A 21,104-nucleotide genomic window follows, 5' to 3' on the forward strand; every position below is an offset into this window, starting at 1 on the left:
TATATTGGTGATCAAAAGGCTATAGATGTACATTATGCATTTGTGCTAATGGATCAACCAACCAAGAGGCAAAATTTGCAAGGCAGCAGCATAAGCACAGGTCATGAAGACAAAATTTTAATTTTCTCTTGCATAACAAGCATGGTATTATTTGAATACATCATGAGATTGATCATTGATCACATATATTATATATATAAATACACCTTGTATGATGTGTGTATGTGAATGTAGATACAGATTTTGATTGTCTCATTTCACAGCATGAGAGACGAAGATAAAAAAAGTTTGTTGTAATGGAGCTAAAAGATTATGTGGATTGATGTTAGGCTGCACTGCAGATATCAACTGTGGCTAAACCAGAGTTTTTTTTTTTTTTTTTGGTTATCACTATAAGATAATTTAGCAGGCTGCAATGCAATCCAATTGTTACCGAGCCATTCTTTAGTTGATAGTTTCACCTAGCCTGCACATCCTAATGGCTTAAAAAAGACATAGGCAGTCATGGAACCTAGCAGCCTTGCACCCAGAAGGCCAAGCTCTATATCTACCTCAACACTCAACAACAGCACAACATGTTAATGTTCAATGATACAACATAAGCACACAAAGAAAAGAAGAAAAAAACAATATGTTAGGAAGAAAATTTCCTTTCTCAATTACATTTCAAAAAGACTTGCATCTATGAAAAACAACATAAATTCACTTACTGATAAATCCATCTATATGAGTAACATAAAACAGTTTAATTTATATAGACACCTTTCCCTTCTTCTTTTTTTGATAAGTTATACAGACAACTTCCCTTTTACTCAATACAACAGAAAAAACTACAGCTCTGCAAGTACGTCTGTCACAAATTTTTGTCTTGGCATTGCCTGACTTATGGAGGCCCAATTACCTAAATGCCTTCATTGGGTTTAGTAACATAAGATCCCTATGCAGCTTGATTTCATCAAAAGTCACACAGTCAGCTTCAATCAGAGCATGCGACTTTAACTAACTCTAACTTCATCTGCATCATTTCCAAATTCAAACACCCCAATTCGATCCTCTGACAATAAGAAAACAAAGTAGACTTCCACGAATAAATTTCAATTAGCTCTTCATAATGCAACACCCACAGAAACCACATGCTGATATTCCTAAATGTTTTCTTCTAAACAAGCCTAAGAAAACTTTTCACCCATTTTACTATTACTGGTACACTTGATTACCAAAGGAGAAAAGTCATTTTTCAATTAACCAATATCTACACTCCATAATGCTCAGCTAGTTCTGTTGTAATTTTACGTCAAAATGCTAAAAGCAACCCACAAAGCAGCCACCATGTCCCTTTTATATCAGAATACATTCCTGCCTTGTCATAATTGAGCGACCAATATGAGACAAAGGTTTCAAACTTTTCTAAAAGGTGGCAAACATCCTATAGAACCTATTACTACCAAAGCTAACAAAAATCCTGGAGTATCAAAATATCTTTATGCATGTAAATCATTGAATAAAAGAAAGTTACTTTACAACATTTACATTTAAGCATTTATAAATCCTTTGAGACATTGTGGTCACGCAAAAGTACCCAAATTTCATTGACATTCCAATCAAAACCTCATTCTTACCCAATTTCTTCAAATCAGTTGTCAAGTGTTTTGTCACCATTTGATCTTTTCTTTTCTTTTCTTTTTTTATTTTTTTTTATTTTTTTATTTATTTATTTTTTATTTTTTACAGATGCAATGTTTAAATGTAGCCATTAGAAGATGAGAGAATCAATTCTCCCTAAAAACCTTTGGATAAGGAAACGAACAATGTAAAGGTGGAATTGAAAAATAGAATAAAAAATAATAAGAAACTAAAATGTTTAGCAGTCCTTCCTTGTGCAATTATTAACACTTCTCTTTCCTTATGCTCATTCCTTCTATCATTCTGATGAATGCCAACTCCCTGTTATATGGTACCCCCATGGTATCACATATTTATACATGCTGCATCATAATTTGGAGATTCCCTTTCTATTGTGGGTTACACCATATTTATACATGTGTCTCAATCAAAACTTACAGATATTTGGCTAACAAACTGTAGAAATCACAACTTACACATAATTTGGCTATTGAGACCAAATTTCTAAACACACACAGCACGGTCTTACAATGTGTAATTGCATTGCCAATGAAGCTATAGCTCAAATGGCACTTCCTCGCTTTGTAGCGAGGTAGAGGGTGAGGTCGTGGGTTGAGTCCCACCGGGTGCGTATGTAACCTACCAAGCAAAAAACAATGTGTAATTGCATTTGTCATCAATTCAATCAGAGTAAAACTAGAAGAGAAAATGAAGAATTACAAAAAACTACCCATCCGCCCAAAATTTCTTCTTGAAGCATAAATAGATTATGTCAATTATCACTTCAAAAAAAAAAAAAAAAAGATTATGTACGTGTATGCTTTCATACAATATTTCTTCATCTTCTTCATATACTTTGGTTCATGCCTCTCTTTCTCTCTCCATCCTGAAATTTTAGCTATAGGCAATTGTTCTTGCCTTTGTTACAATATTCTCTAATTGTCTCTCATGGATTCTATTTGATTTTGTTAATTGGTGTAGTGCCATGTTCACTTATTGGTTTCGGCAATTTGTTTTCTCTTTTGTTTCAGTTTAATGATTATTTCTATTTGCATCATTGGTAAGAAAAAAAAATGCATGTTTACAACCTTTCCGAATCAAGTTTGCATTGTAGAATGTTATTTTATCAATCTTGACTCATTCAATCTCTCACTTAGAATACACGAGGTAGTGCTTCACTGTGTTTCTGTGTGTGTTTTGTAATAGAAAATGGAGAATGAGATTCATACCAAGTACCAAAAATAATTTCAGGTGTGCATAAATGTACACCTTTCTTTGTGTTTATGTGCGATAAGAAAATATTTAGAGGGTGGGATTCTCCTCAACTATAAAATATAGTTTGAGGTAGTAACTAGATGATCTCCATGGCGGTAGCATCCATCTTGCTGGAATTGAGTTGGTTAATTTATGTTTAGTATGAAGAGGTCTTAACTTGTGTGCAGTGATGTTGATATCTACATAGCCAAACCTTCTACTAGCCCACTTTGAGGACATAAATTTTTTTTTCTTTAGATATCAATCATTTCCCCCTCTTAACAATAGAGTATACATGATACTTAGCTTTGAAAAAATATGACCTTATAATATGTCCAATTCGACCTTATAATATTTTCATTACCAAAATATTTGTATAGTGAAACTTGCAGCATCAAACATTGCATTACAGATTATATCATCATTCCATACCGTGAATCGAGCACATGTTTGGAGTTGCTATCTTTCTTTGTTGTCATTCTTGAGTGTTTAATTTTAGTTAAGTAAATACTGTAACATGATAGAAAGCTTGTGCTAATTGTAGTTTGTAATAGTTTGGTTGAATCGAGTTAGTTGCTTGCTTTGATGGTGCATACTCTTGGTAGTGTTTATGGACAGGTTATTAGGACTGTTGAAAAGAAAATATAAAAATAGATGTGTTATTATGGTGATAATTCATACATGCATGCTTTTAAAGTTTTGCTATTCATGGCAACATGGTTTACTCTAAACTTAATACATTTTCAAGGTCCATGGTGTACTATAATGAAGAAACATTTGATGGATTACTATTTTATGTACCTATAGGTTGGTTGAGATAAACACCATGAACATGAATGTGTTATGTATTTTTCAATACCCTTTAATTTGAAGTAACAACTTATGTGTGATATCTAAATTAAACCTCTTTCGTTTCTTTTGGTACATCATATTTACTCAATTTTATAGTCTTACTTTTCAGAAAATTTTATGTATACTTGTTCAATAATCTAGACATTAAATCTATTTATAGGATAATATATATATATATATATATATTATTGAAATTATAATGGTAACAATTGTAGTGATACATAATATAGGGAATGAAGCACGTGCCATCCCAACTAGTATATATATATAGATGCTTTTTTTTTTTTTTTTTTTTTTTTTTTTATTATTATTATTATTTTTTATCAATAGCAGCGACCCTATTGAGTTTCTATTTTTTTAATTCATTAGAGGCAACCTCTAAGTTGCCGCTAATGAGATAAATAGCGGCGACTCTATGTTGCCGCTAATGACAGATGAATAGTGGCAACTATAGGTCGCCGGTAATGATGGAGAAATAGCAGCAACTATAGGTTGCCGCTAATGATAGATGAATAGTGGCAACTCCATGTAGCCGCTATTGACTTTTTTTTAAAAAAAAATTTTCTTATATTATTAGCAGCGACTCAATGTCGCCGCTAAAGACATACAATTAGCGGCAACTTGGTGGTCGCCGCTAATGATATACCAATAGCGGCAACCGTGGAATCATTTTAAACCTTTTTTTCCAGCAAAAAAAAAAATATTAGCGGCGACTTAGAGTGGTCGCTAATGAGTTGTCATTAGCGGCAACCTTGAAAGTTGCCGGTATTTAGCTTTACTGTCGGCTTACTACCAACTACCAAATAGCGGCCGCGTGTTGCCGGTATTTGTAAATAGCGGCAACTTTTTGGTCATTAGCGGCCACTTTGGGTCGCCGCTAATGACCATAATTTTTGTAGTGAAATTAACTCTTATAGTATTTGACTCCTCATAAGTTTAAATACTATTGTTATAATTTTGATAAAAATATTTGTGCAACCATCACGAATCAACCTTTAAGATTGTTGGAAATAATTTTTGATAGTGCACAAATTCTCATTGATATAGAATAATTACAATCTGAATATTAACAATAAAATAAATAAAATACAAGAGATGAAAAGTAGAGTATGGAAAGATCTCACAATGCTATAGAATCACGCAAGAGAGTTGTCTTTAAAGGTTGATTCGTGCCTCCCGGAGTGTATAACTCGGTGTGATCAGATCATTTGACACGTAACCTCTCAGGATTAGCCTATAGCGTCTACCTTCGTTAGGTATGCACTTCCAATAACGAAGACTAGTAGAATAACCCTTTAATCTTTTTGATAGAAAACTGCAAAGAGAAAATAGAAATTGAATAGAATAGAATTCTATACAATTGGTCTTCTAAAATATGACAAAACTCTTTTTATAAAGAAAATGAGTTTGTCTTTCTTTCTTTCTTGTTGAAAACTCACTCTTCCATAGGATTGGAGATGTTTTCTTTCTTTATATAATTAATGACCAAATGGTCATAACACTAAAAAAGGGTAAAACATTTGTTAATAATTTAATGATCAAACTACAATAAAACTTGTTAAAGACTAACGGTCAAAACGGTAAAAATCAATTAAAACTAATTTTTATTTAATAACTCATAACCAAGTAATAAATACAAACGGTTATAAAAGTTATATCTCATAACCAAGTACTAAATACAAACGGTTATAAAAGGTATATCTCATAACCAAGTAATATATACAAACTGTCATAAAAGTTATATCTCATAACCAAGTAATAAATACAAACGGTTATAAACCAAAATAGTTTGAAAATTCTAAATACGACTCCAAATGACACCAATAAGGGGGTTGAATAGGTGTATGCAAATAATACGCGGAATTAAAAATTAAACAATCATACAACCAAAATATGTAGAACAATAGATCACAGAGACACAAATATTTTGGTTACGAAGAGGAAACCATTTAGAGAACTCTCTAAAATGTAAAACCTCTCCGGGGCAGCCAAACCCAGGAAATCAATCAACTATAAAAGAATAAGGATTACAAAAAGTTCACACTTACAAAACCTTTGCAATTGACACTTCCTATATAAGACAAGCGACCCACTTGACTTCTACCGCAGTAGCCCTTTCCAGAACATCTGGCACAATCTTTCTACTTGATCTCCTTTACCGGAACTCCGGTAGACTTCGGTTGTATATGATTTGTGATGAAGACACAACCTTTAACTCTAAGAGAGACTAATCCTAACGCTCAATATCTTAAACGCTCTCTTAGCACATGGAATTCTTATGTGGAATTCCTTACAATTTCGTGCATAACAGCTCTCTATATATAGACTACAAGAAAACCTAGTACTAGTTGAAATGGAAAAAAAAACTAGTTCTAGTTGGAATAGGATTCATCCAAATTTTCTTCCTTATCTTGCGAGGCGATTTTGGCATAGCTAACTTTCGAATTTTGAAAATCTTATTTCACAAAGATTTGTATAATTTTGTGTTAGCTTTCCAATGCCGCTGGTTTCACCTCAATCCGAGTCTTGAGCCGAAAGTTATGGTCCGAATACTAATACATGTGTAGGATACGAAATTTAAACAAATCCTATTTTAACTCTAATTAAAGAATTCCGATTTGATTAAATTTAACCATATCATATCGATCTTCTAGGTCTTCTCTTGACACAACACCTCGTGTATGCACTGCTGATGAGATTGCAGATGAATGTATTTTGTCAATGAATTTGGCAATTCAAAACCCAACATAGTTAAAAGATGATTTTTTTTTTTTTGAAAATTGCGGACTTGTGCATTTATTTTGAATTAGGCAACGCAGAAAACTCTGCTTGCAATAATAGGTCACAAATACATGCCGGTGGGTTGGAAAAAGATGATTTTTATTTCTCATAAAAACTCGTGAAAATATTATCAAATGATAAAACATTTTCAAATGACTGAAAAATGAATGTTTGTAACAAATATTACAGCACAACTTTCGTGGCATCCATTGAGGAATATATATGATTAATTTTGTATTAACTCGTGCATGTTACAAATATCAGATTCTTCATAATTTAAGCCATAGAGTACAATATTACTAGTTGAAGTACTCATGTTGAAGTACTCATCGATCTTTAGCACAAATTACACATAATAAGCCATATTAGCAGTTTTATTAACCTGTGGCAATTTCAAATACTCATCTTCGCTTTCAGCAAGCAAAGCAGCCACTGAGCCCACAAAAGCTGCATTCATGTAGGTTGTAGGTTCAGCGTGGGAGAAGTCAGATCTCACATCGTTGAAGTTGTCATTGGAATCAGGACCTCCAACAATTGCACCCACATGAGTGTTTGGATTTGGATTGCTGGAAGAGAAATAGTTTGAGAAGCCATCATTGCAACCCACCTTTGTAGGGTGAGCTTTGACTGAGGGAATGGATGAACCTCTATGGTGAAGTTGCTTAGGGTATTTGTTGCCAAACCCAACCATGTATGACATCTTCTTGGGGTTGTTTCCTAGTATGTAGTCCACCTGAAACCCAAATTACAATATGATTAATAAATTACCACTTGTTTTACAAACTTAATCTTATGAAAATGATGTCATTAATCACTTAAGGCCTATTTGGGTATACGTTTGAGGGGCTTAAAAGTGCGCTTAACACTTAAAAAGTTAATTTTAAAAAAAAAGTACTTGTTTGTTAAAATAATTGAAAATGCTTTTAAAGATCTAAAAGCCAAAAAATAGCTAAAAAACACTTTTGACAAAAGATTAAAAATGAAGCTTTAGCTAAAAAACTTTTTTTTTTGACTTAAAAGCTCTATTTCTCTATCGCAATCCCAAACATACCATTAATCAATAAATTAATTACTAGGGGTGTAAAAGCAAACTGCAAAACCACTTTTGTAGGTGGTTGAAAAACAAAAATTAATCGCCTATAAGGTAGTGTGGTTAATGGTTTTAGGGTTAAGTAGAGGCGTTTAATAACCGCTTACCCATATATATATATATATATATATATATATGCATCGACACACCAAAACGAAGTTGTTTTGGGTTTAGTGTTTACATGCCTCTCTTTTTTTCTCTTCTCATTTCATTTGTTATAACAATCAAATGAGGGCAAAGGTTTTCCAAAGATGGTAATATATATATAAAACTTATAGACTTCTTTTATATGATTTTTTTTCTTAGTTTGTCATTGCCCAAGAAAAAAATGATTTTTTTGTTAAGGTTTATCTTATAAGTGAGGCCGAAAAAGGACCATAAAAAGAGGCTAAAAAAAAGAGAAGAAAGGGCAAAAAAAAAAAAAAATCTAAAATAGGCCAAAAAAAAAAAAGGTTTAAGAAGGCCCAAAACACACATGTAGACTCAAAAGACCCAAATTAAAAAACCTGTTATGCGGTGCAGTTTTTACTTCAAATAACTGTTAATTAACCGCCTAAAGTAGAGCAGTTACTGTTATTAAAATAAGATAATTGCCAGAGGTGGTTATGGTTACGATTAGGATCCCTACAAAAAAAAAACCAATATTAGGGACATGTGAACAGTGAGGTAGTTTTGAAAACATCATAAAATGGTGATGTATGAACAGTAAAATAATGACGTCCCTCTAAGGGGTGTCGTTTGAACAATACCAACTGGTGACGTTCACACGTCATTAATTTCAAATTTCAAATTTTAAAATTTTTTTATCCATTTTTAATGACGTGTGAACAGTCACTAATTTTGAATTTTAAATTTTGAATTTAAAATAGTTTTTTATACCTTATAAATTTTCTCACAGAACAATTTTACTCACTCAGACGCCCATCTCCCTCTTATTCTCCCTCTGTATCTCTTCTCACGCCCATCTATCTCTTATTCTCCCTCTGTATCTCGCTCTCTGCCTCTCTAGTTTCTCTAAATCTCACGACTGATTGAGAGACGAGGGGTCTAAATAAAAGAAAGAGTAGAAGACAAGAGAGAAAAATAAAAAGGAGAGGCGTGCAGATGAGCATGGGAAAAGGAAGAGAAAAGGAAAGAGCTAGGCGAGCATGTTTGCGTGAATGGGGGAAAGAAAGGAGAAATAAGGCTGTCGGCAGAGAAAATAAGTGAAAGGAAAGAAAAAGAGGAAAGAAAGAGAAAATTAAGAAAGACCGAATTATATTACATGGCAGCCAATGTCTACCAACACTGCCAAGCGCAGGTGAGAAAAGAAGAAGAAGGAGGAGGAGGAGAAGATCGAAGATCTAGAGAGAAAAAAATGAACAAATAAATTAATAAATAAATGAAAAAAAAAAACTTTAATGCCGTTTTTACTGTTTACATGTCACTAATTGGTGACCTTTTTTGGCCCAAAAAAGTCACTAATAGGCAGTCACAATATCCTTAAATTTTTGTAGTGGATTAGCGGCAATAGTAGTTGTTTTTACGGCCTTACTAACGATAACACAATCTAAGTGAAATTCTTTAACTTTATTATTACTTATCTTAATTAAAAGTTTAAACTTACTTATAAGAAATAATAAATTTAATTACTTAATTAATTTTAAAAACATGCACTTACGTGCATGCTACATATTCATGATTTACATTATAATATGATTAGTCCTCAATTTAAAGTCCAAATTTGTTAGAAAATATTAATTTGTGAAAAAAATAAAGATGAAAAATTTAATGAAAAAAAAAGGTTTATTAATGTAGCCACCCGAAAAAAGTCCAGTACTGTAAACCAAATCCTTCTATACTACTAAATTCCTGCCGTGGTCATAATTCCCATATTGGTCATGTGGGTCGTGGTGGGATTTATCCTTTGATTCTGAAGAAGAAATGGTGCTGCAAACCTGTGACTTTGCAAACTTTCTGAGTTGAGAGGCAGAGAAATGCACAGAACCACATTTTACTCCATCAATATGAGCTGCATTTAAGATTTTGGTGTAGATGAATAACACCATGGAAGCGCTTGTAACATACTGTAGATTGCTACTATCTCTTATAAACAGTAGTCCTCCTGCAGAGAAAACAGTAGTCAGTCTGTCAAGAAAACTTCTTGGAACGGTGTAGTCAACTACTCTTTACGACCAATTTATAGTGATTGATATGACTTATTTTAAGTGATTAACACACTTAATTTTTTAAACTGACTTAAAATATTACAGTCAACCATACATGGCACACCGGGTTCAAGTAATATCATCTTTTGATGAATAATATATATATGCTGTGATTTTCTTACCAGGGGTAGTAATCTGTACTGAGCTATTCCCGGGCATTACTGCACAGATAAATGACTCTGCATCACTCTTAAACTTGGTAAAATCCTTCTTCCCACCATAAAACTCCTGATATATCACAGAATCTATTTTGCTTAGATTTTCTTTCTTTTTTTCTTTTTTTTTTTTTGGGAAGGAAAAAGAAGGCAAAATATGTATATGAAAAGATATATATACCATTGCTAATAATGTCTGAGCACCAACAAATTTGTTATCCCAGCTGAACTCCGAAACCGGTTGACTCCAGCCTTGGTTAGTTGAGACATAGCTCAAGTACTTGTTTTCTCTACTTGCCTTGTATAGCCAAGCCGCAGCCCACAGCAGCTCATCCTTATTGAGTTAAGTAACAAATTAATTACCATTGTAGAAATATATAATAAAATATATAAAGTGAAAGTGAGAGAGCGGAAGCGGAAAAATAAATAAATAAATACGATACTAATAAAGACCTTAGGGCTACATCTTTACTATATTTAAGTATATATGTTAGTCTCCAAGGGGCAGCTCATTCTGTTGGGGACTACGTCTTATGAAGCAGAGGTCACTAGTTTGAATATCTCTTCTCCTCTTGTGTGGACATGTCAAGAAAGAAAAAGAAAAAAATAAAAAAAAGTATATATGTTGAATTTCCCTCGTAACCTTTTTCCCCATTTGCTTAAAAAAAAAAAAAGCATGTATGTTGAATTGTATTACAATAGATAGTATTTATAAAGAAATTAGGTAATTGAGTCAAGGACACAGCCCGGAAGTCTTATGGGAAGGACCAAACCAAAACTTTTTTTTTTTTTTTTTGTTCTCAAGATTATTATTATTATTATTTAAAAAATTCTTTTGGTTGTATTTTATGAACTAAAGACTACCTAGAATATAATTATCGAATAAAAATTAAAAAATATTGCAGTCTACAATCAAACAACTATAGTTAGTATAAATAACAACTAAATAACTATAATTTCTTATAAAATACCAATAAAAAGAGCAAACCTCATATACAAACTTTTGATGTCCATTTGGCAACCCACTCATTTTTTTGTTCCTTTCTATCCAAAAAAGCCAATCATTTTTTCACATTTACAAACAATTTTCTTCATTTCTTACTTAAAAAAATTCAAAACTCATTTTACTCACATCAACCGACTTTTATGTCTTATCAATTTATTTTTTTCTCATTTCTATTCTACTGGCCTGTTTGCTTATGGTAACTTGGTAGGGACTACAAAATTTTTATACAATTAGAGCTTCTAGCTTTGAATGGATATTGGATAACGAGCAAACATTTATTGGCTAGGTATAACAAATTTTTTATACAATTAAGGCTGCTAGGTTTGAATATGGGTAAAGACCAAAGATTTGTTGAGTGGACCAAAAAAATTAGTAAATAGGGCCAAAATATTTTGTTGGTAGGGGCCAATAGGCTGAAGGTACAAATTTGACAGCAACGATATATCAATCTTTTCTAAAAAATTTGGTAGATAGCTTTACTTTTTACCTGATAGCCTGAATAGGAGCAATAGAAAGGGCAAGAAGCCTGGTAAGATCCTCTATACTTGTCCGCAAATTCAAACAGCTGAAAAACATGTTTAATGAGTTAGATGGAACTTTTTCAAAGAGCTTTTTCTACATGAGTAATGAAGTTAGATTAATTGTGCTCCTTACTGATCGGGAATGGCTTAGTAGCCTCCTTGAATAATTTGCATCAACCCCTTCGAAGACGATTGAGGCTGCAGAAAGAGCAGCGGCAGCCTCAGCAGCTGCCTCAGTGCCTGGAGAGTTGGAAGTGATCTTGTAGAGATTTCGTGGGGTGTCCATGTCTTCGGGACGCTCCCAACACTGGTGATCCGAATTACCATCTCCCACCTACAAAGACAATGTTAAAATATTAATTAAATGATTACATTTACTATTTTTTTATAATTAGCTTAATTTTGTCTAAATATAAAAATCTATTACAGAAATCTGTAGCTTTCATGGTGAAAATTTGCTTGAGAAACTAAGTTAATTGGGATGCAGCAAATTATAGAAGAAAGAAAAAGACCTGAGTATAAAGAGTGGTGGGAGAAGTGTGAGATCTCAATATAAAGTTAGTGCCCCAGCGGATTGCAGTGTGGAGGTGGCAAAGTTGGTTGACAGAAGATATCTCATTCTTGTACTCAATTGCTGCCCAGCTCAACAAGCTGACAGTAAATGCCATTGGCCATCCAAATTTGACGTTGTCAGCTGCATCATAGTATCCTCCGATCAAATTCACCTGTCGAAAGCACACCCCCAAAGTGTCAAAAACCATGATCATATATATGTGTGTGTGTGTGTTGATTTTACCTTTTTTAATTTGTTGCTAATTTCATCCATGTTTTTTTAATTTCTTTAGCATGTTATGAAAAGGATATTGTTTTTCACGTTAATTAATGTTAAGGTGAATGAATTTCATACATGATCAGGGTTGCCATCAGAGACTGCAGAGTCTCCCCTCCACTTTGCTCTCTGGCTTGCTGGCAAGTTTCCTGAGCGTTGCCCTTCAAAGAATAAGATAGCTTTGCCAAGGGCATCTTTATAGTGAAAAGCAGAAGAGCACAATCCTTGTTCCTCAACAGCTAACCCATTAATCTGACTAGCCAAGCCATGCCACAACAAGAACAGTCCCGTGAGTAGTACTACTCCACCATGCTCCATTGTATCTGACTCTTCTGGACCTGCATGCAGAGGGTGCACTTGAGCTTAGCATTTATAGAGCCAATGTTGCTAGGACCTAATCAGGATATTAATGAAAGTTACCTAGCTTAGAGCATGCTTGATTCACAAGAATAGACCTAGATAGCTATTCCGTAATTTGGTTGGGCCACTTAGAGCGTGTTTGAGATTCCATTCGAAAGCTTAAAAAACATTTTTAGTACTTATAAGTACTAAAAAAAAAAGTGCTGGTCTGTTTGGTTAAATATTTCAAAAGTACTTATTTGATTTTATTTTTTATTTTTTATTTTTTACTTTAAAAATGATGAAATCGTACTTTTGAAAAAAAAAAAGGCTTTTTTAAAAAAGCTATTTTTAACTTTAAAAGCTTATTTCCTAACGCAATCACAAATATTCTCTTAGGAATAACTATTCTCTTAAATGAATATTCATCTCAAAAAGTAGTAGAGATCCTCCAAGAATCGGATAGCTTTAAAAATAATATTCCAAAAAATCTATTTTTTTTTCTCAGTAATAGTATTTAAATATGATTCTATTTTGGTTAAAAAAAATTTGGTCATTCATGTATTGTTACTAAAACCAATAAATAGAAATGATAATTCTATTACACGTGTAGTTTCTTATACTTCTGGTAATACTCTTTCTTATTCTCAAATAATAATCATTCCAGTGTAACATTTCCTTACTATGTATTAACTAGATGCCTATATATCAAGATGGGTATAAGTTTGTCAATTCGAGTAAAAAATAAGATGTCACAGAGATTACAATAATCATGACAGCAAGATACTTGTAACCACTCCACTACGTCATTAGCTTCAATCATTCTCATTTTTAGGGTGCTATATTTGATACTATACGTAGTGTACACGTAATTGCTTCAAAGCTCACCCCTAAAATCTCTATATCGTGATATATATAGTCAATAAGTAAAATTCAACATATAAATTTTTTTTTAATTAAAATAAAAGTTAAATTTCAAAGATAATGTTAAAATTCTAGACTTTTGTTCTGATAGCATGTGAATTGGAAAAACGGTAACTTAATTATCTTCCATTGAACCATTGAAGTGGAATATATATGTAGAACATAGTAGCTAGGTAACCGCTTGAATATGTATGGCTTGTTATTGTTAGAATATACGGAAATATTTCATATATTTCATATTTGATTGATATTGAAATATTCTATTCCCAATAGAACATTTCAATATTACCTAAATAGAGTTCCTAAGGAGTAGCTCAATCAGCTGTGGACCACGCCTCGTGAAGTAGAGATCACTAGTTCGAATCTCCCTTACCTCTTCTCTTGTGTGGACATGTCAAATATATATATATATATATATATATTAACTAAATGGAGGCGAATATTTTAATGCCAATCAAATATAGGATATATGAAAAATATAATATATTTTCTATATATATATTCCTAAGAGTTTTCACTATTACAGCTAACAAATAAAGAAAGATATTACAAGATGACATCATTGGGTCTTGCGAGTTTGGAAAAAGGGATGCTAGTCTTAATATGAAAAAGTCACTTAATAAGAAAAAGCCTTTTCTTATTAAGTGACTTTTTCCTCCATAGCTAGGGATAGAAGAAGTAAATTGTGAGTATGATTGTTTGAATTTTGTCTAAAATATAAAACAATGGCCATTTAGAGTTCACATACTAAGTATACTGTCTTGAATACCCACATACTAAGTATACTGTCTTGAATACCTTTATGATAATAAAACAAATAATAAAAATAATAAAATAATAAAAAAAAATCCTAAAAGAGTCTATAATTTACTGACGGATCATTAATTACAGAAATCTAATCAATTATATTGGGAAAATAAGCTTTACTAGTTTGTGCCAAATAATATTATATTAATTTATTTTATTGAGACCTTATAATTCAAGGTAGTACTCCGACAGACCGGGCCTTACTTCTTGTAGCTGTCTCTAATTAAGCAAGTGAAACCCTGGGCAAGCTCGTTGCCCTATTGCCCGGAATCCCACTATGATATTACTCCATGTGAGATTCTGTCATGCTGCAGGCATGATATTTCTATCTACTACAACCATCATATTTCCGCTAGCCATGTGAGATTAGATGAAATGGAGGGCTAATATTATAAAACGATTATATTAGCTCGTAACATATAAATTTTTACATTTGTTTAGACTGTTAAATAAAATGGAAGGATCAAATTGTAGAATATGATTAGAATCTCATATTTTAAAAAATATGAAGGAATCTCAATTAAACTAGGTGAATTATTCCATCTCATCACATGGGAAATTCTAACAAGTCTTAATCCTCCCTGAATACACACCTTGCATCACATCACATGGGGCAGTCCAAAAAGTTAACAGTCCTCCCTACGAATACACAACACACAAACACACACGCAATCCCAAAAGAAGATGCCATTCATTCCACCCTTCGAGATTTATGTCCAATTAGCTTTGTCTCGTTTCGGCATATGCTTGTTAGCAATGAGCTACGGTTCTTTCACATGGGAAGGATTATTCTAGTAATCTATGGCGAGCCTTTCACATGCACCACATTTCCTCCCAAATTCAAAACAATAACTGAGAACTTTCTCCTCTTCAATTCATATATACCTACTCTGCGGGGTGAAACAAATGAGGTAACTTTGATTGGGTTGACCGTTGATCAAACCATATAATCTATGGCCACCTTGCTTGTATGGTTAAAATTCATTTTTTAGCCTTCCTTTTTTCCTCTTTTTGTTTCTAACCTTTTTTTTTTTTTTTTTTGGATCATATATGCATTCACAAACGCATCTATTAAGAATCTAGTAGTAGTATAAGATATTATATATCCACGCGATGTCAAGAAAGTCCAAATTTTGCAACTTTCAGATAGGGCTGGAAATTTTTTATCCTATACAAATTTAATGCAAAATTTGCATGTTAGAGTTAAGGGCTTTAACCCGTTAATTAAATGTGACACTTATGGTTGACCTATATATATATAACATGCATTGTCAAATCCGACTCATAACATAAGGGTTAACAATTTTTGACATGACCCGCGAACATGATACAAATTGTATCCGACACGAAATTAATTAGTTAGTTGAAGTTGAAGTTGAAGGGTCTTACCCATTTAATTAAATGGGTTGGGTCATAATTGACTTATGTATAAAGTCTTAATTATATCAATGCATCGACACAACCTGAGCCTGACAAGCGAGAAGGCAATTCCAAATATTTGGGCAAATTCATTGGACAAAAGAAAAGAAAGTTCTATATATATGGATAACATATATGAAACCTGGCCTGTATATAGTCGATAAATAGTATTCCAACTAAATAATTCAGTTAGATAAATTATTTTCCAAAAATCTTCGAATGCGAGCATGGGTGCAGAATGTATTGTTTGTTTGTTCTTTTTATTTTTATATGTTAGCTACCCCCTATCTCGTACTTTGGTCACTATTATACTAAATAAATTAAGTGTTGTATTTATTAATATTTAATATGCTAGTCTCAAATATTGTCTTTTTTTTTTTTTTGAAAATGCATAATTTCAGGAACAATTAATTCACGTATTATTTTAATGCAATGAAAAAAATGCGGAATAAAGTACATATTTTAAGCATTGTACATAATTATTAATAATCTATAATTTTATTTCATATGGTTTATTCAAGCCATTAACCCCTTTTCGATAAGGTTTGCATTGTTTAGTAAGACTACTTTAGTGCTTTACTTGTTAAACCCCAAGCATGCTTTACATGTTAAACCCAAGCATGCTTTACAAGCGTTATTAAAAGACATAAAAGATTCTAAATTCATTCTTGTAACCCTGATTTATTTGCTAACAAATCTGAGATAAGTGCATTAAAACGTTTAATGGTGTGTGCTTCAAGACTGTTTTGTCATTTGAAACAACTCTTCAAAGTCTTTAGTTTTGATAATAGCTTAAAAGTGTATATTTTTTCTATTAAAATAAACATTATTATACTATGTTCTATTTTAATTCATATATTTTAGATTCAATTGTGGAATAGTATTCAATTATTGATATTGAGCTTGAATAATGTATTAATACAAGAAATCATCTTTTGTAGGAATCAATAGAATTTGTAGCAATTGGAAAAGCAAAAGAAAAAAAAAATAGAAGAAAGAAGAAAGCAGGCAACAAGGACTTATATATGAGATTTTGTCTCATATATACATATATCACGTGGGACCTCTAACAAAAGAAAGAAAACCAAAAAGAGAGGAAAGCAAGAAGCCATACGTGGAAATCAAAATAAAAGAAAGGAAGAGTCGAGGTGGGGCCCAAATTGGAGTGCAACAAAAGAGAATAATATTGGTGGACTTGCAGCAAACGTAAAGGAGGTGCTGAAGGGAAAGATTGAAGAGCAACAATTAATGACGCTACCTGGACAGAAAAAAATGAAAGGGGGAGTTAAAGTGGGACCCAATCGTAGAGCGCATGGGCGGTAGAAACCTAAAAGAACAAAAGCTCTTTTCCTTTTTATAAAAGTAAAAGAGAGGTGGAGCCAGCTGCATACCGGTGTTAAGTGAGCGAGTACAAGCTCGGTTTGAACTTGACTTGATTATTAAATGAGGCGTTTTGTGAACATAAATACTTACTCGAATCTTAAACGAAGTAAGCTTGGCTTGACTCAGTTAGAGCCGTGAGTAGTTTGTATAAGGCTTGAATTGATAGTTGTTCATATAGTCGCTCATATTAATATAAAAAATTGATGATTTTTTTTTTTTCCTAATAGCATCATTTTATTATAAAATGATACATATTCTCTCTATTCGAAATCAAGCTTCTTGTTGTATTGACTCAGGCTCCATACACGACCAACCAAGCTAAGCAAATGTTCATATGCAAGCTGGCTTCTTGAGCCGTTTAAGAGTACTTGAAATTTAAATTTATAATAAAAAATTAAATATAAGAGCCAGCATGTGAACTGACTTAGCTCGACTTATTATGAGCTCGAGCTCGGGCACGATTTTTTGGCTCGTCCTTGAGTCGGCTCAAGCTCGAGCTTGAGTAAAATTTAAACGAGCCAAGCCCAAACAAGAAAAGCTCGCTCAAACTAGGCTCGTTTACACCCCTTGAGCCACACAACACAGAGCCACAAGAGAACAAACAAAAGAAAAAAAGAAGACCTTGTGAACCGCAAGACACTGCCGCAGAGAAGAATCAAGAGTTTTCATGCAGAGAATTTATTCCTAATATTCAAGTTCTTTCTTTTTCAAGTCTTTTTATTTATACATTGTTAAGTATTTTAAAATTATTTGTAACTAAATACTTTAGTTATGGCTCGTTTGAAGCCCTAGTCATGTTTTCTTAAGGATTTTGATTTGCCTTGTTACAAACTATTTTTGTGATGCTTAATTGATTACTTCCAGGTTTATTTCATTCTTCATATGGCTTATGTGTTATGCTTGATCACCAAATACGTGTGTTGTATGGAGATTGTCATATAGGTAAATTTAGATGACCGAATCTTGTGCTTATACTAAGTGACGAAGGAACCAATTATGAGTTCTTGGGATTAATCAACATGAAAAACGAGAATAGATACCAGGTTCAAGGTTTCGTGTGTTTGTCGATTTTCATTGTTTTATGCTTTCTTGAAGTGCAACGTAGTAGATACCATGCTAAATACTTTGAGAGTGAAAAGAGTTAGAGTAGACACTCATGTCTAACTTGTTGCTGAGGAAAATCAAATGCTTAAGGAGCAGATACCATGCCCTTAGGTTGACAAACAGTGAGCATCTAAATCTCGTTTGTAGTATTGTGCAAGTCGTTTGCTTTGAGGAAGATGATTAGTGATGAATATAGAAGCCTTAACTTATTTTTTCATTATTTCAATTCTAGTTTCAAATCTATTTTGCTATTTTCTTTCACTAGTGCAATCTTGGTTGGTTATTCAAATATGTTATTTGTTTGTTTCATTTAGATAGAGCTTTAATCAATAATCTTTAAACACAATTAATCTAATCCTCGTGGGAATGATCTTGTATTTTCTAGCTATACTATTTGTTTGATCTTGTGCACTTACGAGTTAAAATATACATTTAGAGGGCTTATTATTTAGACTAATATTTGTATAACAAGTTTTTGGCGTCTTTGTCAGGGATTGCTCTAAATTATGTTTAGTTTAGTTGTGTTCATAAAAAATAAAAATAAAAAAACAAAACAAAATTTCCAAATATATATTTACTTTTTACGTGATATATTGCAGGATTTAAAGTTCGTTTATGCAAGATCGTCGGTCCTAGAATTTAGCCATCAGTGTATACGATCCAGAGATTGAACGAACCCTTAGACGACTTCAAACACAAAAAGGAGAATCTGAAAAAGAAGAAAGATCAGAATCTGAGAAAGTAATGGAGGAAGAACAAGCAGAAAATCCACCAGTTCGAAGGCCAATGAAGAGCTCATTTATCCCACAAACCTTAATCAACCATCATGCATCTCCTGCCAACCAATAGTGCAGAGCAACTTCAATCTATCTCCTCGTGTACTTAATACGTTGTCACATTACAAAGGCACACCTTCTGAGGATCCATATTTGCACATTAGGGATTTCTTTGATCTCTGCAAGACTCAGAATATCTAGGGCTTAACTCCAGAAGGAATCAGGTTAATCCTCTTTCCTTTTTCTTTAAAAGATAATGTTAAGTTGTGGTTGAACTCTTTGCCTACATGTTCCATTAGCAATTGGGAGGAGTTGGCCACTAAATTTTTAAAGAAGTTTTTCCCAGCTCAAAAGACAAGGCAACTTAGAAGGGAGATTCAAACATTTCAACAGAAAGATGGAAATCTTTTCTTTGAAGCATGGGAACATTTCAATGAGCTGCTTCTCAAGTGTCCACACCACAATTTTTCTCAAGATAATTAGGTACAAGCTTTTTACGAAGGTTTAAATACACTAATAAAAGTCTTGTTGATTCAGCTTGTAGAGGTGTGCTTATGGAAAAGAGCAATGAGGAAGCTATTGAGCTATTTGAGACCCTAAGTGAAAATTCTCAACAATTCTCATCAAGAGGGAGGCAAGGAGTAAAAAGTATGGGCGTGTATGAAGTAAGCACCAATGGTGGAGTCCAAACTCAGATGGCTGCAATGGAGAGGAAGTTAGATATGCTAGTGAGAGCAATGTCAACCCAGAACACTTCTCAAGTTCAACAAGTTGCGAAAGTCGAGATATGTGCTATATGCTCTCACTCTAATCATACTACTGAGACTTGTCCTATGTCTTCTTTTACAGAGCAAGAGCATGCAAATTATGTGGGACAAAGCAACTATCCTACCAAGACAACCCCTATTCAAATACTTACAATACAGGGTGGAGAAATCACACCAATCTTTCTTGGAGTAACAATCAGAACGTTCTGAATCCACAAGGATGGCAAAGGAATTTCCAATAGGGAAGTAACTATCAGACTCCACCACAGGTGGTGCAACAGAATCCTGAGCAGAAAAAAAAGAACAATATTGAAGGCGCCATACTCCAGTTCTTGACTGCACAACAACATACTAATGCTCAGACTAGACAAACCATTCAGAAACTGGAAGCAACAACCAGTCAAGCGATTCAGAGATTGGAGGCACAAGTAGGGCAATTGGCCAAGGATTTGAGTGAGAGAAAGAGAGGAGAATTCCCATCACATACCATACCAAACCCGAGAGGTCATGAGGAGCTAAAGGTTGTGATAGTCCTTAGGAGTGGTAAAGTCATTAACAATAATGTGAGAATGGATAAGAAAGTGGAAGGACCTCCAACAGGAGCTACGACCTCCACAAAGGTAAGTGAGAAGGAGAAGGTGATATTGCCACCCTTCCCTCAAAGGTTAGTTAATCAAAAGAAAGAACAACAATGTCTTGATATTTTTGAAACTTTAAGGAAAGTAAAAATCAATATTCCTTTACTTGATGCAATTCAACAGATTCCATCTTATGCCAAGTTCTTAAAGGATTTTTGCCCTAACAAAAGAAAGTTTCAGGAATATAAGACAGTTGCATTGACGGAAGAGGTAAGTGCGGCTTGTTGAGGAAGTTACCACCTAAGCTAAAAGATCTAGGCAGTTTTACTATTCCTTGCAGGATTGGTGATCAACTCTTTGAATATGCTTTGCTTGATTTAAGGGCAAGTGTCAATTTGCTAACTTATACGGTTTATGAGAAATTGAGTTTGGAGAACTTCAACCAATCTCAATTACTTTGCAATTAGCGAACAGAAACATCAAAAAACCTAGAGGTATTGTAGAAGATGTCTTAATTAAGGTAAATCAATTTATTTTGCTTGTTGATTTTGTTGTTTTGGATATGGGAGAATCACCTATGCCATCATCTCTGCCCATTATTTTAGGTAGACCCTTTATGAGTACTATTGATATAAAAATATGTGTTAAAAAGGGTACTATAAGCATGAAAGTAAATGGTGAAAAGATAG

General features: G+C 33.2%; 1 protein-coding gene and 1 non-coding gene across 2 annotated transcripts; both read right to left on the reverse strand.

The window, feature by feature from the left end:
- Positions 1-6,832: 6,832 nt before the first annotated feature.
- LOC132175437 (endoglucanase-like) lies at positions 6,833-12,636 on the reverse strand. Its single transcript, XM_059587388.2, has 8 exons — positions 12,397-12,636; positions 12,002-12,214; positions 11,623-11,823; positions 11,456-11,533; positions 10,144-10,296; positions 9,930-10,035; positions 9,538-9,704; positions 6,833-7,243 (listed from the first exon to the last, which is right to left on the reverse strand). The coding sequence occupies exons 1-8, from the start codon at positions 12,634-12,636 to the stop codon at positions 6,857-6,859; spliced, it is 1,545 nt and encodes a 514-aa protein (XP_059443371.2). The 3' UTR covers positions 6,833-6,856.
- Positions 12,637-19,430: 6,794 nt separating this feature from the next.
- LOC132176757 (small nucleolar RNA R71) lies at positions 19,431-19,537 on the reverse strand. The gene has a single exon (XR_009439610.2). It is a non-coding gene; the product is annotated as a small nucleolar RNA R71 (small nucleolar RNA).
- Positions 19,538-21,104: the final 1,567 nt, after the last annotated feature.

Source organism: Corylus avellana, chromosome 3 (genome assembly GCF_965113065.1).
Source record: "Corylus avellana chromosome 3, dhCorAvel1.hap1.2, whole genome shotgun sequence".
Lineage (NCBI taxonomy): Eukaryota > Viridiplantae > Streptophyta > Magnoliopsida > Fagales > Betulaceae > Corylus > Corylus avellana.